Source organism: Gnatocerus cornutus, chromosome 9 (assembly GCF_029298725.1).
Source record: "Gnatocerus cornutus isolate USDA-ARS CGAHR chromosome 9, icGnaCorn1.1, whole genome shotgun sequence".
NCBI classification, from domain to species: Eukaryota; Metazoa; Arthropoda; class Insecta; order Coleoptera; family Tenebrionidae; genus Gnatocerus; species Gnatocerus cornutus.
The window spans coordinates 13,356,414-13,382,381 of record NC_142241.1 but is presented as its reverse complement, the minus strand read 5'-3'; the positions used below and the strand labels follow the sequence as shown (position 1 = coordinate 13,382,381).

Genomic DNA, 25,968 nt, shown 5'->3' with positions numbered 1-25,968 from the left:
TAAAAAAATTACACATATTAGTCTATTTTCTTTTTATCATTTCATGAATCCTTAATTAGCCATACGTGTCCATAGATTTTTTCGCCCAAATTGGGTCAATACCTAAACTACCCGGAATCAACAAAGCGACCTTTAATAAAATAAGTAGGAAATGCTTGAAATTGACGAAGGACGTGGAAAGTCGATATTAATTTTTCTTCCCACATCAATGGCAATGGAAATTTCACGGCAAAGAAAAACGAAACTTATTGAAATATTTATTCGGCTCGATTCTGCGAAGTCATCTGCAATATTTGCGTCAAGCAAAAAATTCCGAGATTTCTACTTTTAGTCAGACAGCAGGTACCAATAATCATTGGTTTTCACTTTCCTCACTTAACATACTATTGTTGTGCGGTGTCAACTGTTTTAATGCTTACGTGCGCTGTTATTGCTTAGCACTTTCCCTATTAGAGTTCGATTTTCTGGAAGTTATATCAACCTCAAGGTAAGCTCATCAACCTTTTCTTAACGAGTTCGGGATAATTGCGTAATGACTCCAACTTCATTACTTATTCCCGTTTTCTCTTAATCTCTCCCATTTATTTACCCATCAAATATTCAAACATTTTAATAGTAAATCGATGCGTCCAACCATCAGTTTCTGGGTAGCTTCCGTAAGTATTGCTTTCTTGTTTCCGTTTTTCCTTGACATCCCTGCTCAAAAATGCGACTGGTTTTAACAAGGCCACGATTTTTGTAGGATGGTCTTGAGCGTGCTAACAGTGCTGGTCCAAACTTTTGTTAGTGGAGTGCTGTTCGTTCTTTACAAGTTTTGGAACCGTTCTGTTTTCGCCGGCTTTTCGAAAATGGACGGGAAAACTGTCATTATAACAGGAGGAAATTCCGGAATTGGCAAAGAGACAGCCAAAGAGATCGCGAAACGAGGGGCGCGGGTGATTTTGGCGTGCCGGAATCTCGAAACTGCAAAAACCGCCAGAGGTAAATAAAAAAAACGGATTTCCTCATCTACGCTTGATTGCAGATCAAATTGTTGAGGAAACGAATAACCAAAACGTCGTTGTAAAGAAGTTAGATTTGTCGTCCTCGGACTCGATTCGCGCCTTCGCCGAAGACGTTATAAAAACCGAAGCGAGGCTAGACGTGCTCCTGCACAACGCTGGGATGGCTACTAATAAAATCCAAATGACTGAAGATAACCTCGAGTTGACCATGGCCACCAACCATTTCGGGCCCTTTCTCTTGACGCATCTTTTAATTGGTGAGATCCTCTCTTTCCCGTTCTCTTATTAATTTCCAATCTTTTAGATCTCTTGAAGAAGTCCGCTCCCAGCCGCATCGTTGTCGTCGCCTCCGACCTTTACAAGACTGCGTCTCTCAACCTCAATAATCTCAATCCGACGAGGTCATGGTTCCCACCACGTATCTACTACGTCTCCAAGTACGCCAACATTTGCTTCACTAGAGAGTTAGCGCGGAGACTCGAAGGAACCGGAGTTACAGCGAATTGTCTGCATCCAGGTCTTGTGGACACGGGGATTTGGGAAAGTGCCCCACCAGCAATGCGATGGGCGGTGAGACTTATAGTCAAAGGCTTCTTCAAGTCTCCGGTGGAAGGGTGTCAAACTAGCGTTTATCTGGCTTGTTCTGAAGAAGTCGAAGGTGTGACTGGGAAATACTACGGCGATTGCAAAGAAAAGGGTTTGAATAGAGGGGCTAGGAGCGACGAAAAAGCGAAGAAGTTGTGGGAACTCTCAGAGGAACTCGTCAAATTGAAAACAACAGACCCGAAGATTTAAATATGGCGCTTTTGACGCGGTCACGTGGTCTCCATTATCGGTTTCCACTCTTTTGCTCTAACTAGTTTTGTATTATATGTGGATACTCGTTTTTATGTGTTCATTTTAGTGTTTAAGAAGAAAAGAATATCTGGATTGGGAATTTTCTTCGCACTTTTACACAAATGGCGTGGAATGTGGAGACGGGGGTTCCCCCCCATTTGGTGTATTTTCACTGTCAGAAAAATATAAAAGTCGTCAAAAATTCTTTGTTTATTATCTCATTACATTCAAATTAATTAGGATGGGGCTTGGACCAGTCCACCGTGAGAATCAAATGATCGTACCCATGTCCGTTTAGTGTAGAAATAGCTTTAGCGGCGTCGTTCCTAAACTTGAAGTGAATGTACGCGAATCCTTTACAGTAGCCGCCTTGTTTGTCTTTGGCCAAGTACAACTTCTGAATGGGGCCAAAGGGCTTAACTAAATCTTCCAAATCTGATTCGCTTGTAGATTCACTGAGATTAGTAATACGGATAGCAGTAGCGTCGTCTCTTCTGGCCATGTTAAGATTGTCGCTCCTTTTAACAGCCCCATCGCGCATACTGGGCGGAATGTACTTTGAGCCTCCAGGTTTGCTCGGTTCTGTGCCTCCAGACGGTCCACCGATTGCGGGTCCTTTCTTATCGTCTGGTATTTTTCCTCCTGCGATGATGGTGTCCTTCCAGGGACACTTTGATGTCCAGTGGTCACCACTGCAGGTTCTGCATTTCACGACGTTCTTATCACCAAGAGCTGCAAAAAACTATCATTATAATCAACCGAAAATAACAATTTTGATCTCACCTTTTAGTTTATCAATTCCTTCGTCTTCCTGTTTGTTATCCTCTTCTTTACTTGTAATGTACTGCATGTACACATCTTCCCCAACAATAGTAGTAGCGGGATTGGGGCCAGGCTTGTCGTTGGCACTCTCGCCGAACTTTTTCCAAGTTTTTCGCAACGCAATAGATTTGGAGACCACGCGTTTCTCGATCTTGTATGTCCGAACGATTTTAATTTTCTTTTCGTCTTCATTGTACGAGTACTCTGTGACCACTTTCAGACCGTTGTCGTGGACTTCGGTTGGGGGCGGCAACGAACCACCCTCGAGCTCGACCTCGTCGGCCCAACTAGACTTCACTTCATCAGCCACGGGCATTTTGGAGACGCTTTTCGGGCGTTTTAGAGCAAAATATGGTGTAACACGCTATCACAAACCAACCTCAATTGCAAATGTCACTGGGATTTGACAGATGACAGGTGACAATAGGGAGGACGATTTCCACTAAGCTTGATTTTGATCACCCGTTCACAAGTCTAGTGGAAATTAGGATTTGGCGCTAAACACATTTTTCAAAAATTAGGTATCTCTTCTTTATTTATTATCTATTTCTATCAGATTTCTTGTTTTGGGGGCATTGAAGCTTCACCTTCCGGGGATTATCACTTTCGTTTCCAATTTGTAACCCCCGCGTTATCGCTGAACGAAGAATTTAAATTTCTTGTACGCCACGCTATTCTTGATTCTTTTCCCCGTCAGACTGACCGCGTGGGGCAAAAGACAGTCCCTCAAGTGGACGCCCCTTTTCTCAGGAGTCCACGCCTGGAATTTGTACTGCATTCCTGCACGTCCACTAACAGCAATCCAACCTTTAATGAGTTGTTAGTTTTAAAATTCCGCAATTTGGGGTCTTACCGGCGTTCGATAAGACAACATCAAGGGCAGATTCCCTCCAGGTGACCCCCGTAACACTGAATTCTTTCGCCATTTCGAGATTCGGCCACTTTGAGAGTCTCTTTTCACCACCCACCGGAACTTTTAGTAAATCAGTGCCTAGGAGTTCTTGATAGAGTTCTTCGGCGTCCTCCAGGCCACAAACTGTGATCGGGAGAGCGCTAGACGCGAAGACAGTAAGTCGTACTGAGCCCGGGCCCTCTATGAAGTCCAACCGGGCTAAACCTGCGATAAAAAGACTCGATTTGGGTTTGAGACAGAAAGTTTGAGGGACGATGATTGTCTTTGGTAGTGTTAAAAGTAGCTCTTCTGTTGTCAGTAAATGGATGATTTGGTCCGGTTGGACGACTCCCGGAGTGTCGTAGCACCACTTGCTGTCAGCGTACTCGCGACTGTGTTCGTTGACGCCCATCTTCAAGACTCCAGAGTCGCCTCCTTGGCTTTTGATAACGAAAGCGTCTTGTGGCGGAATTTGCTTCGGTAGAGTGTAGGGATTCTTGGTGATGCCAATGTGGCCAACGAGCGACGCGTACTTTGGATCTTTCGTTATTTTTAGTTGTTCTTTGCGAAATTTGTGTTCTTCGGCTTGGACTTTTTCGAGCATTTGTAGCCGCTGGTGTCTTAGGTACTGGCGGAAGCCCACGGGGCGCTTAATTGGGAACCTGAAAACACCTGCTTAGATTAAATAATAGCACGTCTTATCTTACTTAAGGGTGTTTAGAGTGGTTCCAGGCCACACGCTCGTCGTAGCTCTTTGTATCAAATCCACCGCTTGCGATTTGCAGTAGTCTGATTGCAGCAAAGTATTGAAAAGACTCGATTTCCCCACATTCGTGCATCCAACTATGTAAACATCCCCCCTCATCGTGTGAAGAGAGTTAAGTTTGGTGATGAGCTCCTCAATTCCATAGCCCGTCTTTGCGGAAACCAAAACAACGTCTTTAATGTTGAAGCTGGCGAAACCTTGCGATCTCACGCTCTCCTCTAGGATCTTCCTCATCGATTTTAAAAAAGTCCAACTGTCTTGGGGCAACACATCTACTTTATTCCCAACAACCACAATGGGGATGCCGCTCCCGAAAATCTCCCCAATTCCCGGCCAAATAGAGCACGGAAAATCCAATAAATCTACCATTAACACCACAATCCCCTGTTTCTGGCCAACGGTGGCCAACACCTTCGGGTAGTCGTCAGGGGTGACCTGCACCTCCAACGCCACGTTATAACTTTGTAGGAAATGACAACGTTGGCAAACAATCGATTCTAGATTTGCGCCCCCATCAAGGGCACTGTTTTTAAAGATTTCTGAGGGAATGTACCCAGGAATAGCGGTGTCTTTGCAGTGAAGGAGAGCCCCGCAGCCCCCACATGGAGTGTTACTGATTCGAGACTTAGGGTCAGGAGTCCCATAGTTGATTTTCCAATCAATGACTTCGCTATCTACGTCGACATCGTCATAGTTATCATATGACGACATCCAGTTTTTCATGTCTTTGAGTTGCTCATACCGCTTGCGGACTTCTTCTTGTGCTGCGGACGCGACGTCGGGGGAAGACGCCGGTTGCTGTGGGGGGCTCAGTTCAGTGGCTTCCACGGTAATTCCAGTGTCGTAAGGGAAGTTCAGAGGCTTATTTTGCACGGCTTGGGGGTATGGTGGCAACTCTTCCTCTTTGATTTTTATTTCGTCATCAAAGTATTTCAGAGTTAAAGGGGTGGGTGAGGTATCTGCATCGTCCCTTGAGACACCTTTTCGTTTTTTTTCCAAGTATTCAAAGTGTACCATTTTTTTCTCCACAATTGTGTTGTAAATTAACCGGGGGGCGAACTTTTTTATCAATTGGTCCACATGATCTGTCTCTTCCAAAAGGGTGGTTTTCATGTACAATTTCGTTTTGAACTGACTGTTTTGTCTGAAAGGGGGCACACAACGTGCAAATTTGAGGTTAAGAAACAATGAGCGTGAAACCATCGTGCTCGTCCTAAAATCTCAAACCATTGCAAAAACGGAACAGACATTTGAGGTACTCACCGGTGTTTTTTAATAACAAATTTAAAAATACTTTTACTAAGTTTATAGGTTATATTTTTGACTCTGACAGCTTTTTACGAATTTCCACTCCGGTTGTAACATCACAAGTTTACTGGAATTCGCCACTCCCATGGAAGGGGTAGTTTCAAGGTCGCATCTGTCCATAAATTGAGGTTAGAAGTTTGTTGTCAGTGTCAAGCTTCACTAAAATTTGAATTTTTCCTGTACAAAATGCGTTTCTCTACATTATTGTGAGCCTCTGAGACTAAAGTGCGGTGTTATTCAACCGGAGCTCCAACAATGAACTTGGCTTACTCCTCGAAAGCGGTCACCTTAAAAGACTTTCCCCAAATCTGTCGCACTTGTTTGGGCGATGAGAAAATAAGCCCCATCATTGATACCACCATCGGAGACCTCAAAGTTGTCGATTTGCTGGAGTACAGTGTGTCCGTTGATGTTTTTCCGCACGATAATTTGCCTCAAAACATTTGTGAGAGTTGCTTAAATGAACTCTATAAAATCTACGAATTCAAGAAGTTGTGTTTGAACAACGAAGCTGTCTTGAAGTTGTTGGCGGATTCTCCGGAACAGGAGAATGAAAAAGACAAAGACGAGGAGTTTTCCTGTAACATCACTTTAATAGAAGACGACGTGGAATTTAAGTGTGAATCAAGCGACTATGATAAAGAAGCCTCAGAAGAAACGCAGGAGGATTACAAGTGTCGCGACTGCGATTACATCGGCGACAATAAAAACGAACTGAGAGAACACCGCAAACGGGCGAAACACACAGAATACCGCAATCACAAATGTGAAATATGCAACAAAGCATTCACGAGAAGTAAGCTGCGTCAACACATGCGGTCTCATACGAAAGAAAAACCATTTCAATGTGAAGTCTGCCTCCAATCTTTCAGTATGAGCGGAAACTTAAAACGCCACAAAATGACCCATACGGGTGAACGCCCCCACGTCTGCAGTATCTGTGGGAAGGGATTCATCCAAGCCACGTCCCTCCACGCCCACGAGAAAGTCCACCAAGCCCACGAAAACCTCGCCCCCGATTTCATGGGTAGTATGAAATTCACGTGTAGTTTTTGTGGTCGTGGCTTCAAACGCCTCGCCCCTTTCAACGCCCACATCGAGAAACACACCTCTGATGCGAAGTACGTCCGCAAATTAGAAAAGCCGGAGGAGCCGCGCGACCACATTTGTGACATTTGCGCGAGGGCGTACAAAACCAAACATTTGCTCAAAGCTCATAGGCTAACCCATGGAGAGAAGTCGTTTCTTTGCAGCGATTGTGGGAAGGGCTTCGTGACGAAGGCGGCGCTACAATCGCACTTGAAAGTCCACACTGGGGAAAAACCGCACACTTGTGTTATTTGCAAGAAGTCGTTTGCTCACGTTGGGAGTTTTGATTCGCACATGTTGATACATTCAGGGCTGAAACCATACCGGTGTGATTATTGTACCAAGTCATTCACACAACTGTCTCATCTGACTTATCATCTGAGAACACATAGCGGGGAACGACCGTATTCTTGCCCTTATTGCCATAAAAGTTTCGCTCTGAAAGGGAATTTAACAGTTCACGTGAGGACACACACCGGGGAAACGCCCTACGTGTGTTCAGTTTGCGGCAAAGGCTTCTATGATTCAAGCAGCATGAAGAAACACCAGAGGAACCACAAGGAGGCGTGGCTTGAGGGGGAGGCGGGGCCAGAGCAAGAGACTGACCAATCGGAGTGCCGTGTGACTGTCATAAATCAAGTAGTACTGTAAAGTTAGGGTAGTGAACAATAAGTTTATACAAGCAGTGAAACAGCTTTTCATTTTAATTCCTACAGGCAATAAAATTAAATAAATTTGAACGTAAAAAAATAAGAAAACAACCCTCGAATAATTCAACTATCACGACTCGTTGAGGCCTGACTATTAGACTGTGATGCATTCATGTCCCCGGTAATACAAGGGATGCTCGGTATCTGCCAACCTTGTTTCGAAAATCCCGAATATTGCGACGCCACTGGCTTAATGGGTGATGGTAAATCCACTCCTTCGTTTTCCTTCTCCAATAAAGTTTCGTCTCCACTTTTTGTATCTTCAACGAATGGAAGAACAAAATCGTCAGTTTTGGGCTCAACCTGCGATGGTACCAATGGTGCTTGTGTGATAGTGCACCCATTTCCAAACGGACTAAACGGATCTGGAGTAAAACTCGGAGATTTGCGTTTCTCGGGTGTTAACTCCGCCACACTATTCTCCGCGCTCAGATCCGAAAAATCGATATCATAATTAATTTTCGATAGACTATTTTGATCATCAGGGGTGGTACCATCAGCGAGGTGTTGCTCAAACCCCAACAACTCCACAGCTGGTTTCTCAATACACGGTGTGATGTCTAGTTGCAATTTCGTTTTATTCTGCTCTAAATTACTCTGTCCGATCTGTAAATTCTGCAAATAATAATCTTGTTGACTGGCTTCATGTTTAGCGATTTGTGATGCTTCAATTTTCAAGTCTTCGGGGGTTTTTCGCGGTTTGATAATCAAAGGGGTGCGTTCCAAAACTGAGCTGACTTTGGAGCTGATTTCGTCCTTGTATTTAAGGATGTCGTTTTTGAGTTGCTCAGTTTTCTCTTGAGTGGTCGCCATGCGTTCGGAAAGAGTTCGTAATTGGGATATTTGTTCGCACAGTTGGTGCATGCCTTCACACGCCACGAGGGCGGATTCCCAAGCGCTCACTGATGTTGTTTCGCCGTTCATATAGGCTTCGAACTCTTGTTGGGACATGTTAAGTGACTCCGCTGTCAGGTTCTCGATAAAAGAGACTGCGCAGCACTGAAATAAACACGCGGTTTAGAACAAGTTGGGGTGCTGGTGCCGTTCAACTCACCAAGTTGGTGAAGTAGTATCCACCTTCCCCTTGCATCAGCCTCGTGTCGTTGCAGAACCTGGTCAAATACAGGATGTTGCTTTTCAGTCTTGCAGGATTAGCTTTCAAAACAATGAAAATGAGAGCTGGGAGAAACTCATCGGCGCTGACAGGCCCTCCTTGGCAATGCTGCAGGACTTTGACGACGCTCTGACAACAGTTGACAACACATTTGAGTTTTTCTTGGGGGGCTTTCATGGAGTCCATGCCTAATAAATGTGTGATGGCTGCGTAAACTAACTCTCTAACTTCTATGCTTGTTTCACTAATACAACAGTCTAAATGATGGGCGTTGACCCAGCTGAGTTTTCGGATTCGTTCTTGGATAATCAAGTCCTTTTCTTCGTCGTTGGTGGAAGCCGGACAAAACAACCATCTAAAGAATCCCTGTTAGTTGGGGGTGTTAGATTTGTTAGTACAAACCTGTAGAGGCTGACCATGACGTATTTCTCGAAGAAGTCGAGGAGTTCGTCCCGCACATCGGTGGTGACCTCCTGGTACGTCTCCGTCGAATTAACTCTATTACTGTACAAATTGTAGTATTTCTGCGCCATATCCGCCAAATCTTCGATGGGTTTATTATCCAACTCGCTGTATATCTTCGTGGTGAACGACTGGACACACTTGAAGAAGTCCCTCCTCACCACATCTCCCCAAACTCCATACAGCGAGATGAACTCCGCCATCAACTTATCCGCATCTGGATTCGCTTGACGAAGATCGAGATGACGTTCCGGTCGTCCTGAATCTTCGTCTTCAATTAAACATTGTCGATTTCGGGTGCGACTTCCTTACCTTTGGCGCTCGACGTCTTCCGGAAGACCGGCAGACTCTTCAGATATTTGTTTTTCTTGTCGGTTTGTTGACGCTTCTTTTCTTCGAATTTCGAAAAGCCGGAGACTTTGTGGTCGTGGTGACTCTGATGGGCTTTTCTCTGGCGCTCTTGGTCCATGTGGTTGCGGTAGCACTTGGAACAGTAGCCTGGAAAAAAACAGAGGAATGGTAAGGACCAAATATGAAGAAAATGGTGCGGAGTGCCCATGGTTGGGTCAGCGAGTGTGGGAATCACCTGTTTACTCAACGATTTTTCGAGCTTGTTTACTTTAGATTGGTTTGAACTTGATTTCTAGGTTGCCTCATTTTACCTTACGATTGGACGACTTGTTGACTTTAAATTTTTATTTATTAGAAGTTATAAGTACTTGTTTTGACATCTAATTTTATCGCATCAAAAATAACTTTTAATTAAGGGGCACAACCACTTGACCCCCAAAAAAGGTGATTTTTGAGATTTTTTTTAAAGACTACTGCATGAAATGTTTTCAAATTTGGAGGAAATAATCAGTAATATGACCTCTAATTAGATGCAGCAATGTTTTATAATTGCATCATAATTACCTAACTGTGAAGCCAAAGTGCAAAAAATGATACGAGGAATTAATGATTAAACACACTAATTATATCGTATGATCAATTTCTAATCGGGGTAGGCTTTGAGACGAATGTCATGTCGTAACCAACACCACCGCAGCAGTTTTGACGAATGAAAACAGAATATTTGAGAAATGTGACACTTTTCGAACAAGAAGTCGACATACGACAAAAAGCATAGCTTGCCTAGGATGAAAATTTAAACCACACGATTTGTTGAAGTAATGTTGGTAATTCGCGAATAAAAAGTCACCCGATGTTAAATATTTAATCTAAATTAAGAATTTAATTAACAATTTACAAAGAAATAATTTGGTCCATCGAGCCGTATTCTAAAAATACCGAGATCTAAAAACAATTGAGCAGACCAAAGTAAACAAGTCTAACACTGTTACCAACTTCCGTTTATCACAGCTTTATCACAAAATTTCATTGATTACTGCAATAATGTCTGGGGAGCTACGTCAGTTTGATATGAAAGCACAAGGAACTATTTCCTGCGATGAGTAAATATGTTTGAGAAAGAACCGATCAGTGATAAGTTCTTTGAAGTTCGCCGCATTAAACAATATATGACCGCACGTGGAGAGACTTTAAACCGCTGCTATTTTAAGATTATCTCTATGGGGATAAAGTTAGCCCCTTTTAAAGTGGGTCAAAAATTTCTTACCATCCCAATCCGCGTTCCCGTAGTAGCCGCATCCATTCTTGCACTTCAAATCTGCCTGATTGATCCTCAACGAAGGCTGCTTTGTCGCGTACATCATGTATTTGTAAGACCTCTGCAATGCAAAGATCGGCATTTTCACTAAACTAGCACCAACTATTTTCTAAACTAAAATTGTTTATAAGTCTCCAAGGTAGTTGCTACCTTGCCGCGCTTAATCACCGATAACAGGTTCACCCATTGGGTGGTTTCACGTGAACACGTGACGAAACAATACACTTTTCCAGGAGTCTAGTTTGTTTACCATGGGGGTACAAAACTGTGGTCGTGTGCACACAAATTCAATTCTTTCATTAGCATCTGGACAACTGGGAATTGGGGGTATTTTAGGAAGTTGATCCCCGCCGTTTCCACGACGTGAACCTTGGTTAGGGGCTCAACGAGTGCAGGACCATTTAAACTTTCACCAGGATCAGCCATTGGTGGAGGAAAAGAGCACTTGTAAAAACAGCGTGAAGAACGAAAGGAAAAGCGAAGTTGAAAACCACGTCGTGGGACGTAACTCTGAGGACGTGACACGTGAAAAGCGAGAATGACAGCAACGCGCGGAGGAAATTCAGATAAATTCAACTGCTCGTCTTAAGACATTGACAGCTTTTATATCTTGGCGGTGTTATCTAAAGATAAGAGGGACCAATCGAATGAGCAAGGTTAAAAGTCTATGAATTTCTTATCAGGGACCAATGGCACAGAAGCATACTTTTCACACAAAACCAGTACAGACGTCAATGTGATTTTTCTTGGTAGTGAAAAATAGTGATGATGTAACCCCAGAAAAACCAAAAATATTTACTTACCAATTCCCAGATGGATTTTGCATGTTGTCACGATAACCTGAAACGGAACAACAATTAGCCACACAAAAGAAATTCCGAAGACGTTAAATATTGACTCGAATTCGTTCAATCTAAGTAAACAGTTGATAAAAAGTATTTCAACCTTTAAACCTTACAAAACCAAGAAGACCTTAAAGTGAAGTGCGTTTTACACTGTTCTTTGCCACGAATATCACGAAATTCTTGTATTTATTGATTTTTAATCTTCTTTGAGGTTAGGGAAGTTTGACATTTCTGATAAGCGCGTCGCAACCAACCTAAAAATATTAAAAAGCGCTCGAGTTGACCTTGGGGTTAATAATGACCCAATTTTGTATTTTTTATCGTCTTGAAGTGAAAAGGTCACCAGATTTGTCAATTTTTTATTAGTTAAAAAATAAAATATCGATTTGGTATCAGAAATCTTTGATTCAAGGTTGGTGTTAAAATTAAGTCGATAATTAATTATTGCTTGGTGATTTAAAAATAGAAATGAGTCTTTTTGCTTTCAACTCTAAAACTGTTTCAAATAAAAATAAACAATATACATTGGAGTTGTGATATAGGCAACCAGTAATACTTCTAGAGAAGAGCTGTCATTATAAAGACCAGTGGCGTAGACACTTATTGGCAATGGGGTTTTGTGAAATTTGGTTTTTTACCTGTACTATATCTATTTCAAAATTAATAATCATTGCTGTAAAGAAAAAACCCGTCGATTGCATAATTTTTAATAGTATCGTGGAATCTATTAAATTTTCACATTAGGTCATTTTTTTAAATTCGGCTAATTGTGCGAAAACGATCAACTGTGTTAAATTGAAGCCGGGGTCTTGGTAAAGATGTGCTAAATTATAAGTAAGGAAAAATTGTTTGAGATTCAGTTTTGGAGGCTGCGAAAACCCTATCTTTATCAACAGGGGTGGTTTGAGGTCGTAGACGTAAACGTAGAATGTCGTCAAAGATATGTTATCTTCGACGCCGAAGTTGTATTCAGATTTTGAGAAGCTGGTCTTGAAAGTGGTACAATTGAGGTCTTCAAAAATTGGTTTCTCCTCTTTAGAGTTACCCCTTCGTTGAATCGTGATGTTTATTTTAGCGAGGACTGAGCATTGGATTGAAAAATCTGCGTCAATATCCGCTTTAATGGGGGAGTTGCGGAAGTTGATTTGCGTGAAATGACGGTCTTCTTTCTTAGACAAGTTGAAGGTGAACTGGTAGTCGATCGTTAAATCGTCTGCAAAAAATGAAAAATACTATTTTATTAAGTTAACAACAATCATACAGGCGTAGAACAAAAATTCAATTTTATACATCGTTTTGAAGTTGAGAAATTTGCTAATGGTGCGGATTATTGGTAGTTTTACCCCACTTACAATAACAGGACTCCTTGTTGATAGGATCTGAGTTGAAATGATTCGTGGCATCGCATTTCTCGCAGTGATCCCCAATGAGCCCCTTCGTGGTACAGTAGCAATTCCCAGTCTTCTGGTGACACCGCGTCGCTTGCCCATTACACTCGCATGCTTGACACTTTCCCCCGTTTATAGGGTTCCCCCAAAAGCCTTTGAGACAGCGCTCACATTGTCCACCCTTTGTAAAATTCCCACAAGGCAAACAAGTGCTTGTATTGGCAACGCAGCTCGCATGACCGTTGCACTGACACAGTGGACACGTGGTGAAGTGCCACCTGTCCGATGGACACGTGCTCGATGGTAACGAATAAGTGTTGGGGCTAGCGTAACCCCCAGGCATGCACTTTCCAAGCCCAGTTTTGGAACCATCATCACACCAACCACATGCTGGATCTTCGCGACATTTTGCGCAAGTGGAGTAAAAACTGCACTTGGGGTTCCTGCCGCTTTTTCGACATTTGCTGCCTAATATGGTGTATTCTCGGCACTTCCCGTAGGGAAAACTAGAAGTATAAGCGTTTTTATCGACGCAGCGACCTTCGTTTTGGCACCAGATGCATTCTTTTTTGATGCATTTTAAACAGGAGGAGAAGTCGGAACACACGGTTTTATACCGGATTGGTTTCGCGCCGGGGGCCGCCACGCTTTGTGTTATCATAGTCCGGTTAAGTTCCGGACACCGGATAATCAACCCATCATCATGCGATGTTAAATTCTTCGGCGGGATGTTCTGTATCGCTGTACAAAAGTTGTTCTTCATATCCCACACGCATTTCACTCCCGGCTTCTTACTGAGACACTCATTGGAGGTGATGTACGACGTGCAGCTTCCTGGAGTGTATCTCAACATATCCGACAACATCTGCCCGTCAAATCCTCCGTAGATGTACAACGAACCCTCGAAAGTAACAGCCGAGTGCCCAAATCGAGCCAAATCCGCGTGGATGTCTGCAGGAACTTGTAGAACCTGCCACGTGTTGCAAGTGACATCGTACGCTAAAAACTCGGAACTGTAGCATTTAGCACTCAGCAAAGTGTCGTAGGTGTTGCCTCCAAAAACAAGCATCAATCCTCCGGAAATGAACGACGCGGTGTGTAGAAATCGCGCAGAAGGTGCGTCTTTTAACAAATTCCAAACTCGAGTGTTTGGATCGTAGGAATAGAGACTTTTACTGAGGAATTGGGCGGATTCGTTGTCGGACACAACTCCGCCATACACGTATATTTTTGCAGTCAAAGAGTCCCAGGAGGCGGTGTGTCCGTAGCCACCTTTGACTGGGTAGCCGCGGGTTTCTACAATATGCCACTCTCTGGTTCCAAAGAAGTATTCTTGTACAGTATTCAAGTAACCGAGATGAGGGGAGTGACCAAACAAGACGATCATTTTGTCGGTTTTTCGGTTCGAAGGATTCTCGATCACGGTGGCGGTGTGACCGGCGGATTTAAGAGGACCACACATGACGCTGGAATTACACGCCACCGCTTTGACGGTTATATTTTCCCAGGTCTTGGCGTTAATATCAAAGGCCCAGACTTCGGAAGAAGGGCCACGCTTGCCAAGTACGCCCCCATAGAGGAAGATTTTGTCGCCATAAATGACTGTGGAGTGACCGTATCGGTGCGAGGGAGCTTCTGACGTAATATGCGGCGTCTCCCACTTATTACTGTTAAAATCGTATACGTAGACCATGGACCTCTTGACGTAGCTCTCCCCCGCGATGATGTACATAGAGTTCTTCCATATAACCGCCCCGTGCGACGCCGATCCTGGTGGTACAAAACTCCCCATCTTCACCATTTCCCAAAACCCATTCGGGGCAAACTGACTACAATCATCCCCTTTGTAGTCACTCTCGCATCGACATCCAAACTCCGGCTCGCATCGTCCTCTCGACTCGTGTCTCCCACAGTTATCAGGACACTCTGGCAAATGACACGCCGCCCCCGTCCAACCTCTGTTACAAGTGCATAGTTCATTAATGCAAATCCCGTTACCACTGCAATCCACCCCCGACACCTTCGACGGACAGGCATTCAATCGATACGTCATGTTGAAACCAGACATGTTAAAAGCATCATCGCTGAAAAAGTGCACCAAGGCAGAGCCTGAATACGCCACGATTTCGGGGATTCGACGGATGTTGTATTCGCCTTTGTACATGAGACCGCTGAAGACGGCGAGAAGAGGAGAATCGACGCTGTCGCCGTCGAAGATGTACAAGTGATCCCAACCACATTCGGTGGCGAATTCTTCGAGATGAAGAGTGATGTTGGTGTTGGGGGCGTCGATTAACCAACTGCATTTTACGCCGAGGGAGTAGTTACCCAAGCCGTCGGTGATGGTGCCCGTCGAGGCCCCCAATCTATAAAAAAAGAAAAAAAGTGTAGTCGCGGTTATAGTAAAAACAGTTGTTTGAATGAGAAATTCAAACAAACCAGCAGCTCTGCAACTGATAACCCTGATAAGATAACATCTTATTTATATCCAAGCTGGGGAGCCTTACCGCACTTTGCCTCCACAAAACTGGCATTGGGGCCCTTGCCATCCGTCGTAGCACACACAGGTATCATTTTTGCACACCCCATTTCCACTGCAATTTGGATCAACACACTTCTTGGCTCTGACGATGGAGGAGACGCTCAAGACTACAATTGCACAACACAAAACTTGCCACAGATAACAGTTTTGAGGATATTTTGACTTGAACAAAAGCAGCGACATTCTTCAAAGACTTCTTCTTTGAGGGTGTTTTGATTAAGAAGATCTTTGGCCCAAATAATTTTATTTTGCATATACAGTACACTCTCGATAATTTGAACATCGATAATTTGAAATTTTTTCCCGGTCCCCTTGATTTCTCTCGATAAACTGAAAAATTTCAATGTATTTTGATTCTTCATTAATTTGAAGTAAAATCGAGAACTTTTTTCGTGCCACTCTATAATTTGAATTTTTCCCTCCCGAACTCTCGTTAAATTGAAATCCCTCGCGTGGGCGGACAAGAAAAACAAAAAACTTCTGATCAAGCCATTCTTAAAAATTACATTACAACTTTAAAATTAGATTTTATATTTTTTTGACTTTTTTAATAAAGAGTTTTTGGAAGTTTTGTCGTAGCATAAATCTGTTTCACCAGACGAATTTATAACTTATAAAAGTTTTACGATATTTCTTCAAAGTGAAGTTTGAGGATTTTACACTCTCTTCTCTGATTGGTTAGTTTATTCTAACTATTGTCTGTTTGCCTTTAATCTCACGTTTATTTGAATTTTTTCTTCTCTTTCTCTCGATTATTTGATTCACACTATATTTTGAACTCTCGATAATTTGAACTTTTTGCTAGATCTCTTGAATTTCAAATTATCGAGAGTTTACTGTATTTTCATGTTTAACAAATAACAGATAACAGAGGTTAAAGACCGGTTTACACAATAATTTTATTAAAATTAAGTTAATTTCGCAATTAATTTGACATTTGATTAGCGGAAAAACGATCAGCAACTAACTTCACTCTTAGTAAAATTTTAAAATGTGATGTAGGCAACCAGTAAAACAAAAGAAAAGTGCTTTGAGCTAGGCAGTGGCGTAGGCACTTAGCAATGTGACGTCCAGAGTTTATCTTTCATCCATTTCAAATTAAATAGTCATTTTGTTACAATCAATAATTAGTAATCATTTTTATCGACACTCTGTATATCATATCAGTTTTGAACTTGTTCAAATAGCGTTTGCGAATTAGGTAAATATTAGGATTACGTAACATTATCGTTTATCTATTAGTTTTTGATAAAAAATTAACAGCGATAATAATAATACTGCCACTTCAACAGACATCCGAATGATAATTTTGATTAATTAATTTGATTTTATTTTATTTAAAAAAAGAAAAAGTGCTCCAAATAAATAACCGAAATTAATAAAATTCTGTCGTTGACCCAGAGATGAATGCCTTCCTCTGGTCGTTGACCACTGATTAGACAAAGTGTTTATCATGTAAATACATTTAATTGCCTCTAACCAGTAAGATAATCTGCCCCCAATTACGGTATGCGCCGCCACTGCGTCTCCCCATCACCCTACCACAATCTAGTAACTTCCTCACTTCTTGTACGCGAAGTTGGTTGCCCTGCTGCGCAGTGACATTTCACCTCTGTTATATGTAAAACGTCAAAAAATATGGAAAATAAAATCTGTCTCGTCCCAAATCTCTTCTTAATCAAAAGAAAAGCCTCAACGAAGAAGTTCCCAACATCCCACTGACGTCAGATCTTCACAGCAACCACCAAGTAACAATAAAACGGTTTGTTAAATTTACCGTTTTGTTTTGACGTCGACGTAATGCAACTGTAAAGTTTTGGGACTATGGTGGTAATAAGATGTTAGAGATTCTGCAAATGTTTTTGTTCTTGTTCAAGTCGAAATATCGCCGAAAATGTTATCTGTGGCAAGCTTTGTGTTGTGCAATTTTGGTCTTGAATGTCTGCTCCATCGTCAGAGCCAAATGTGTTGATCCAAATTGCAGTGGAAATGGGGTGTGCAAAAATGATACTTGTGTGTGCTACGATGGATGGCAAGGGCCCCAATGCCAGTTTTGTGGAGGCAAAGTGCGGTAAGGATCCACAGCTTGGATATAAATACGGGGATGTTATCTTATCAGGGTTTATCAGTTGCAGAACTACTGGTTTGCTCCAGTTTCTCATTCAAAAAATAGCTTATGTACATTATTTTTTACGGTGTTTGTACAGCCTTGGGGGACTTTTATGCGCATCTTTATGAAAGGATTGAATCTATGTGCAAATCTATAAAAGTTATTTTGGATTTATCGTTGTTTCGTCCAATTTAATTGGGTAAGATTTGGACGATTTTAAACTTTCACCGTCATGCACTTAAGCATGGACAAAGCAGATGTAAACTGATGTTGTGCAAGGTTACATTGATACAAAAGCCACAGAAAATATCCAGATAAAAGCTTAAACACATCAGGAAGTAAAATTATTCCGAGGTTTTCTGAAAAGGCTTGAAAATTACACTAAAATCTCTCAACTGTGGAGAATTTATTCCAACTCTTTGTGGACTTTTGCATAGTAACCACTGGTCTTTATTCAAAGCTTTTATAAATTTTTACCGTGCGAAATACAATCATTGAGGAAGTTAAAAGTTTACTGCCGTCATTTATGGGACCATATAAGTTTTTAATGTTTAGAATAATAGTTTATTTCAGATTGGAAGGGTTTACTGTGTAATTTTAAAACAAACACGTAAACATGAAATAGAGGACACCGCATAATAGTTTTTAAAAGATGTCATTGTCACAGAAGAAGCTCGTGTCATTTCTTGAACGTCGTATTATTGCCATTTTAATGACTGGTGTATTGTAATTTTAAACTGCTAAATCATCATCAAACGATTCCTCCACTGTCATCGCAAACTGTTTTGTTAATTTTGATTTTTTCCAGTAGTCGGTTACTCTCAAGGTGTTAATTAACCCTTTAACTGTTGTAAACGTACCGATTTTCAAATTCTGTTCAGCTCCAGGATTGGCTACCTTTTTTTGTCTTGCTTATTTTTTGGGCAAATTTTTTTTTTTTGAAATTTTGGTTGAGAATTGTCTCCATAAGCCCGTTTTTTCTAGTTCTGGGACACCCTGTATACGTTTATAACAGTTAAAGGGTTAAAGATAACTCCCAAAAGTTATGCTACCGGTTACTAACTAATTCTTTAATTTAATTATGGCTTGCTGCCTCTGGCAATTCAGTAACTCATGAAATAAAATTGTTTGTTAATTGAGGTATAACAGTACGTTATTGCTACTAAAACACAAAAACCTCATTATGTTGTAACTTTTTTACGATATTGCGTTGCAATAAAATTTGTGATAACTTCATGGTGTTTGTTTTTTTATAAATTCCAATGGAACGTATCCGTTTTTGTGGCTTTCTTATCACTATTTTTTACGTAAAGATGAACGCGGATATGGCCGACCTCTAGAAAGTTGTTGGAATTTAAGGAGTGAATGCATTTCTTAAAAAGCCGCTAATAGAGATTTGGTACCAATTTTGAAGGTGCTAATATTGCACTCATGACTTGAGTAAATGTAGAGAGGATAAAAAGTAATTGACACTGATGTTATGTAACAGTTTCATCATTGACAAAGAAGTAGGAAAATGTTGCAGCTTTTATGTAACTTCAAGTTCATAGTTTTTTTCCTTTGTTTATAGATTGGGGACCTCGACGGGCACCATCCACGACGGTTTGGGTAACTACTCCCTCAGCGTAAAATGCAGTTGGTTAATCGACGCCCCCAACACCAACATCACTCTTCATCTCGAAGAATTCGCCACCGAATGTGGTTGGGATCACTTGTACATCTTCGACGGCGACAGCGTCGATTCTCCTCTTCTCGCCGTCTTCAGCGGTCTCATGTACAAAGGCGAATACAACATCCGTCGAATCCCCGAAATCGTGGCGTATTCAGGATCTGCCTTGGTGCACTTTTTCAGCGATGATGCTTTTAACATGTCTGGTTTCAACATGACGTATCGATTGAATGCCTGTCCGTCGAAGGTGTCGGGGGTGGATTGCAGTGGTAACGGGATTTGCATTGATGAAGTGTGCACGTGTAACGGAGGCTGGACGGGGGCGGCGTGTCATCTACAGGAGTGTCCTGATAACTGTGGGAGACACGAGTCGAGAGGACGATGCGAGCCGGAGTTTGGATGTCGATGCGAGAGTGACTACAAAGGGGATGATTGTAGTCAGTTTGCCCCGAATGGGTTTTGGGAGATGGTGAAGGTGGAGAGTTTTGTACCACCAGGATCGGCGTCGCACGGGGCGGCTGTGTGGAGGGACTCTATGTATCTCATCGCGGGGGAGAGTTACGTCAGGAGATCCATGGTATACGTATACGATTTTAACGGTAATGTGTGGGAGACGCCGCATATTACGTCAGAAGCTCCCTCGCACCGGTACGGTCACTCCACCGTCATCTACGGCGACAAGATCTTCCTCTATGGGGGCGTACTTGGTAACCGTGGCCCTTCTTCCGAAGTCTGGGCCTTTGACATTAACGCCAAGACGTGGGAAAATATAACCGTCAAAGCGGTGGCATGTAATTCCAGCGTCATGTGTGGTCCTCTTAAATCCGCTGGTCACACCGCCACCGTGATCGAGAATCCCGCAAACCGTAAAGCCGACAGAATGATCGTCTTGTTTGGTCACTCCCCTCATCTCGGTTACTTGAATACTGTACAAGAATATTTCTTTGGAACCAGAGAGTGGCATATTGTAGAAACCCGCGGCTACCCAGTCAAAGGTGGCTACGGACACACTGCCTCCTGGGACTCTTTGACTGGAAAAATATACGTGTATGGCGGAGTTGTGTCCGAGAACGAGTCCGCCCAAGTTCTCAGTAAAAGTCTCTATTCCTACGATCCAAACACTCGAGTTTGGAATTTGTTAAAAGACGCACCTTCTGCGCGCTTTCTACACACCGCGTCGTTCATTTCCGGAGGATTGATGCTTGTTTTCGGAGGCAACACCCACAACGACACTTTGCATAGTTTCGGTGCGAAATGCTACAGTTCCGAGTTTTTAGCGTACGATGTCACCTGCGACACGTGGCAGGTTCTGCAAGTCCCCGCAGACATCCACGCCGATTTGGCTCGATTCGGGCACTCGGCTGTTACTTTCGAGGGTTCGTTGTACATCTACGGAGGATTTGACGGGCAGATGTTGTCGGATATGTTGAGATACACTCCAGGGAGCTGCACGTCGTACATCACCTCCAATGAGTGTCTCAGTAAGAAGCCGGGAGTGAAATGCGTGTGGGATATGAGGAACAACTTCTGTACAGCGATACAGAACATCCCGCCCAAGAATTTAACGTCACACGCTGATGGGTTGATTATCCGGTGTCCGGAACTCAACCGAACTATGATAACACAAAGCGTAATTCAGAATGAGGGCCGATGCGAGAAGTTGGAGGATTGTTTTAGTTGTGTTCAGACCACGAGTCAGTGTGTTTGGTGCGGTAGCGCGTGCATGCATAACAAGAAGTGCAGGAACAGCTCGGAGGCCAATATTGGGAAGTGGGAGCAGTGTCCCTCGGATCCGACGCCCATTTGTAAACAGCTTCATACTTGTTCTGCCTGCACAGCTTCGCAGCGCCATTGCAGGTGGGTTTTCACACAAGTTAATTGATTGAATTCTTATTTTTACTTGGCTTTCAGATGGCGTTTTGAACACGCTAAATGTGTGACCCACCCCTTGACTTCCAACGTGACCGCCACCGCCGCGGAGCCAATCCAGTGTCAAAAAGTCTGTTCCGAATACTCGTCCTGTTTAAACTGCACCCAAGAAGAATGCATCTGGTGCCAAAACGAAGGTCGCTGCGTCGATAAAAACGCCTACACTGCTAGTTTTCCCTACGGGCAATGCCGGGAATGGACCACAGTGGGCAGCAAATGTCGCAGTCGAGAAAGCGGCGAGAACTCCCAGTGCAGTTTTTACTCCACTTGCGCAAAATGCCGCGATGACCCAGCTTGCGGTTGGTGCGATGATGGTTCCAAAACTGGCCTTGGAGAGTGCATGCCAGGGGGTTACGCGGGCCCCAACTTACACACCCATTCGTTGCCATCGAGCACGTGTCCATCGGACAGGTGGCACTTCACCACGTGTCCACTGTGTCAGTGCAACGGTCATGCAAGCTGCGTCGCCAATACAAGCACTTGTTTGCCTTGTGGGAATTTAACAACGGGGGGACAGTGCGAGCACTGTGTCAAAGGCTTCTGGGGGAACCCTGTAAATGGGGGGAAGTGCCAAGCATGCGAGTGCAATGGCCAAGCAACGCACTGTCACCCCGAAACGGGGAAATGTTACTGCACCACGAAGGGGCTCATTGGGGATCACTGCGAGAAATGCGACGCCACGAATCATTACAACTCAGATCCTATCAACAAGGAGTCCTGTTATTGTAAGTAGAGTGAAACTACTAATAATCCGCACCATTAGCAGATTTCTCAACTTCAAAACGATGTATAAAATTGAATTTAACTTAATAAAACAGCATTTTTCATTTTTTGCAGACGATTTAACGATCGACTACCAGTTCACCTTCAACTTGTCTAAGAAAGAAGACCGTCATTTCACGCAAATCAACTTCCGCAACTCCCCCATTAAAGCGGATATTGACGCAGACTTTTCAATCCAATGCTCAGTCCTCGCCAAAATGAACATCACAATTCGAAGGGGTAACTCTAAAGAGGAGAAACCAATTTTTGAAGACTTCAATTGTACCACTTTCAAGACCAAATTCCCAAAGTCTGAATACAACTTCGGCGTCGAAGATAACATAACTTTGACGACGTTCTACGTTTACGTCTACGACTTCCAACCGCCCCTGTGGATACAAATCTCGTTCTCGCAGTATCCAAAACTGAATCTCCAACAGTTTTTCATTACTTTTTCTTCGTGAGTTGCCAAATCCCACCCTCACACTTCCTAACAATTCAATTTTTTTGTAGGTGTTTCTTATTGTTGCTCTTATTCGCCGCGATCCTCTGGAAGATAAAGCAACGCTACGACATGTACCGCCGCCGCCAGCGTCTCTTCGTCGAAATGGAGCAAATGGCGTCGCGCCCCTTCTCGCAAGTCCTAGTCGAATTGGAAGTGAAGGAGAAACTAGACTTCGAGAACGGAATTTCCATAATCGCCGACATGAAGAGAAAAAAGCGCGACGCTCCCAGCCCCATCGCCCTAGAACCGTGTTATGGCAACAAAGCGGCTGTATTGAGTTTATTGGTTCGGTTGCCCACAGGCTGCGAGCCTTACACAGTCAAAGGCCAATCGGCCGGTTTGGCTATAGCCAGTGCCCTCGTCACTTTGGGCAACCCCAGGAAAATGAGCATCGATCAAGTCAAAACCGAAACGAAAACGGGAAAATCGCGGAAATCACAGAGTCAACATCCAGACAGCTGTCTTTAGTTTTTTTTTTTAGGTCGACGGAGTGCTGCAGGGAGCCGTTTTGGTCCGTACTTATTGTACGTTAGTTTAGTACCATGTAAAATTGTGATACATAATTTCCAAGAGTCGGCCAAGTTGTCCAGTTTGAATTTTTATAGGAAGCATGAAATGACAATTAAACAGAGAAATAGTTGATGTATCCGGAGCTCAGCACGTTGCGTGTAAAGTCCTGTAATATTCTTCTAAGTATTTTGAAGCAATTTTAGCAATATGACTAACTACATGCTTTTCTAAATAGTGTTTCTCCCCGTTTATATATTTTTTATTCTAGTTTGTGTGGTGAGCTTTTTTAAGACATTTTAAAGAGAGACTGAACATATTTATTGTTTTATATTAATATTTTTTCATCTAGATCTGTTTTTATTCAAATTTGCTTGATACTCGATTAGCGATAAGAAGTTTGTTCATTTTGGTAATGGGTAAAGGACACTAAGTTCTACTGAACGGATCCTAGTCTTGAATGCGATCCTGATCTCATTACTTTCATTTTTCTGCTGTTACTTTATCGTAATCGTTCGCTGGATTCTTTAGATATCGACGTCTTACTCGTCTTATTTTGTATGCGGTCTTTAAGAACATATTTTAGTTACATTTTCCATTTTATTTACTGCCATGTACCTATTGTATTATGTACAATTATTTCTATTGTAAATATATCATTAGTTATAAAACTCGCGGTTTCTCTAATACCTCAGGCGCAAACCAGTGTCGGCAGATTTTCCCATTTTCATAAAATAAATTGCTTTAGTTTGATTTCAGGTAAATCCTCGGAAAAGTGAGATTCGCGCTATTCAGTCTCAATTCCACGTCACCTACATCCGCTTCTTTAAGTTTCAAAGAAAATTCTAACAAGCTGCTCTGCCTCTCGACTCGTAATGAAGACGTCAAGTGACACTTGTAACTCCTAAGACATATTTGTGTGGCACAGACAATTCCATCAACCTTGACCCAAGTACCTCCACTTCTTTCAAACAGACATTTATTTCAGCTCTTATTGTTCAACACAAGTGGTGTGTAATAATGCAATGCCGCCACCACCGCTGCCGCCCCTCGGGCACAATTACCAACGAAGTGTATCAGAATTGGCTTACGTCTGTTTAAGATCGCTTAATTAGTTCGTTGAATTTCGGCGGTTTATCCAAACAATTTGACATCAAAGTAGCCGCTATTTAGACTGGGAGCCTCAACGAAAATAATAAAATTGCAGTGCAGCCAGTAAAACATTGTGTATTTAGGGCTTTTTGTTTGAAAGATAAGACTTTATTCAAAGTGTTTGGCATAAAATTCCCTGCACTTGCATTTTTATTCAACCTGCCGCATTAATTCAGCGAGTAATCGCCAGCTTACTTTTTTTTAATTAAAAGTACCATTTGGCATCAATAACGTAAAAGCTTCCTTTGGGGAAACGGCGTTGATTTATAACTGTGAAAGATATTGCGCGGCGCGAGAATCTCCCGTGCTTAAAAATAGCATAAAGAATCGCGAAAAAAGAAAATAATGACGCCGGAGATATTACGTCTCTTTTGATTACATCAAAGTGTCCGGAACGGAGCTGGAGAGAGAAAAGAGTTTTTCTTTTGAAGTGCTGCTAATACTGTTGCGTAGGTTTAAATATGTCGCAGGTCGCGGCTTTGCCTGGCATTCGGCCATGACTTGTCTGTTCTCGTATGATTTATAACTCCGGGACGAATCCGGACGTGCAGCTCCGGAGCCTGGGATTCCGGGACGAGATCTCCAACGTGTTGCAGGAATTTCTCTATAGCTTGTCAAAAACAAACGCGAAATCTTCAAGGAATATTTGAGCTCATAGAATTACAAGTTTCCGGGAAATTCATTAAAGGAGTCTTGACCCGGCGCATCCACCATTTCCTGCGAATTCTTATTCGGTATTCATCACATTGAAACCACTGAATTTTTTCGGAATAAATTGAAACTTCTGCGGTTTTTAATTATTCCATTTGTGGCTCGCGCTCTCGACTTAAATCCGCAAAGTTTTAAATTAGTTATTTCGCCAAGTAATTTTTTCCTTAATAACGTGTGAATTTCTCTCATGTGTCGAAGTTTAGATTAACCGTCAAACAGTACAGTTTGTCCCGGATCCTTGTCGAAAAACTTTTATTACCTGTAATACATCAAAGTCCAGATCTTATACATTTTATATAAGCAAAACCTGCAAAGTTCCAACTTTAATAAGCTCACGAATCCATAAAAACAAATCTCATCACCGCGAATAATTCAAGTCTCTTCTTCAAGTCTCTTTTTTGTAAGATCGTGTTGGAATGCATAAGATTCATGAAGTTCCACTTTAGGTGGCGCTCTTAAGATTCCTCTTTAGGATCCTTTATCACGTGCACCACGTTTAGTAAGGATTTTATCGTGATTTACGAACACGAACGATCTCGGTTTGTGTAATGATTATTGCCTTTGGTAGATTGAACCTTTTGTGGCTTATTTTTACGTGTTGGTGTTATCATTAGATTGCCATCGGTCGGCACGCGATGAAGAAATTGCGTGGACGAGCAAAACCAGTGCGGATTTTTGAAAGAAACGTCGTTGTTATGACGTCATAGTAAAATCAGTGGTTTCAAAGTGATCAAAATAGGTGTTGCTCCGAATAACCGCTATAGTAGATAAACTTGACGTTTATGGCTGAGGTAATAAAATGCGCGCCCACTCCTCTAATTTAAAACACGCAAAACTGTTTTTTGCAATTCAATTATCGTCTGTAGCGACTTCTTTTGTCTTTGGTTGCGTTCTGAGTTTAACGACAAAATTACCGTCATTATGATTAATTTTCAATGGTTTGCATTTGAATAAAAATTGTATTAAAAGCAACCGACTTTGGAAATAATGGAAACCAGACTTACCAAAAATAGCAAGTTAAATGCTGCTTTTATGTTATTAAGGAGAGTGAATCACGGCGTTGGTTTTGACCATTTTCAAAGACAAGGCGTGGATTGTTGTTTGCGGTCTTTTTGGATTGTGGACAACGACCGGGACAACATAAATTTGCTAACCGAAGTAGGTGGAAACGGTCG

General features: G+C 42.4%; 7 protein-coding genes across 10 annotated transcripts; 3 read left to right on the top strand and 4 right to left on the bottom strand.

The window, feature by feature from the left end:
* The first annotated feature begins 380 nt into the window (after positions 1 to 380).
* On the top strand, positions 381 to 1,977 carry LOC148168987 (retinol dehydrogenase 14). The gene is made up of 4 exons (XM_088046688.1): positions 381 to 487; positions 743 to 981; positions 1,025 to 1,261; positions 1,309 to 1,977. Exons 2-4 carry the CDS (start codon positions 744 to 746, stop codon positions 1,797 to 1,799), a joined length of 966 nt encoding a protein of 321 aa, XP_087902814.1. The 5' UTR covers positions 381 to 487; position 743; the 3' UTR covers positions 1,800 to 1,977.
* A 56-nt stretch (positions 1,978 to 2,033) lies between these two features.
* eIF3g1 (eukaryotic translation initiation factor 3 subunit g1) lies at positions 2,034 to 3,113 on the bottom strand. Its single transcript, XM_088046689.1, has 2 exons — positions 2,625 to 3,113; positions 2,034 to 2,573 (listed from the first exon to the last, which is right to left on the bottom strand). The coding sequence occupies exons 1-2, from the start codon at positions 2,977 to 2,979 to the stop codon at positions 2,074 to 2,076; spliced, it is 855 nt and encodes a 284-aa protein (XP_087902815.1). The 5' UTR covers positions 2,980 to 3,113; the 3' UTR covers positions 2,034 to 2,073.
* A 62-nt stretch (positions 3,114 to 3,175) lies between these two features.
* On the bottom strand, positions 3,176 to 5,752 carry LOC148168985 (nitric oxide-associated protein 1). Its single transcript, XM_088046681.1, has 4 exons — positions 5,585 to 5,752; positions 4,263 to 5,534; positions 3,517 to 4,217; positions 3,176 to 3,470 (listed from the first exon to the last, which is right to left on the bottom strand). Exons 2-4 carry the CDS (start codon positions 5,522 to 5,524, stop codon positions 3,295 to 3,297), a joined length of 2,139 nt encoding a protein of 712 aa, XP_087902807.1. The 5' UTR covers positions 5,525 to 5,534; positions 5,585 to 5,752; the 3' UTR covers positions 3,176 to 3,294.
* Positions 5,753 to 5,884: 132 nt separating this feature from the next.
* LOC148168984 (uncharacterized) lies at positions 5,885 to 7,409 on the top strand. Its single transcript, XM_088046687.1, has one exon. The coding sequence runs from the start codon at positions 5,885 to 5,887 to the stop codon at positions 7,367 to 7,369; it is 1,485 nt and encodes a 494-aa protein (XP_087902813.1). The 3' UTR covers positions 7,370 to 7,409.
* Positions 7,405 to 11,799, bottom strand: Rabex-5 (Rabaptin-5-associated exchange factor for Rab5). Of its 4 annotated transcripts, none has more exons than XM_088046684.1 (7): positions 11,619 to 11,799; positions 11,477 to 11,513; positions 10,623 to 10,734; positions 9,317 to 9,502; positions 8,945 to 9,269; positions 8,483 to 8,897; positions 7,405 to 8,427 (listed from the first exon to the last, which is right to left on the bottom strand). In XM_088046684.1, the coding sequence occupies exons 3-7, from the start codon at positions 10,717 to 10,719 to the stop codon at positions 7,492 to 7,494; spliced, it is 1,959 nt and encodes a 652-aa protein (XP_087902810.1). In that variant the 5' UTR covers positions 10,720 to 10,734; positions 11,477 to 11,513; positions 11,619 to 11,799; the 3' UTR covers positions 7,405 to 7,491. The 4 variants fall into 4 exon arrangements, with proteins under 4 accessions (XP_087902810.1, XP_087902812.1, XP_087902811.1 ...); XM_088046686.1 differs by having other exon boundaries at positions 11,627 to 11,799; XM_088046685.1 differs by having other exon boundaries at positions 11,632 to 11,799.
* Positions 11,800 to 12,209: 410 nt separating this feature from the next.
* Positions 12,210 to 15,673, bottom strand: LOC148168982 (attractin-like protein 1). Its single transcript, XM_088046089.1, has 3 exons — positions 15,414 to 15,673; positions 12,871 to 15,272; positions 12,210 to 12,731 (listed from the first exon to the last, which is right to left on the bottom strand). The coding sequence occupies exons 1-3, from the start codon at positions 15,629 to 15,631 to the stop codon at positions 12,259 to 12,261; spliced, it is 3,093 nt and encodes a 1,030-aa protein (XP_087902215.1). The 5' UTR covers positions 15,632 to 15,673; the 3' UTR covers positions 12,210 to 12,258.
* A 1,342-nt stretch (positions 15,674 to 17,015) lies between these two features.
* Positions 17,016 to 23,601, top strand: dsd (attractin-like protein dsd). The gene is made up of 5 exons (XM_088045227.1): positions 17,016 to 17,519; positions 19,129 to 21,084; positions 21,139 to 21,881; positions 21,994 to 22,378; positions 22,432 to 23,601. The coding sequence occupies exons 1-5, from the start codon at positions 17,287 to 17,289 to the stop codon at positions 22,889 to 22,891; spliced, it is 3,777 nt and encodes a 1,258-aa protein (XP_087901353.1). The 5' UTR covers positions 17,016 to 17,286; the 3' UTR covers positions 22,892 to 23,601.
* The last annotated feature ends 2,367 nt before the right edge of the window (positions 23,602 to 25,968 follow it).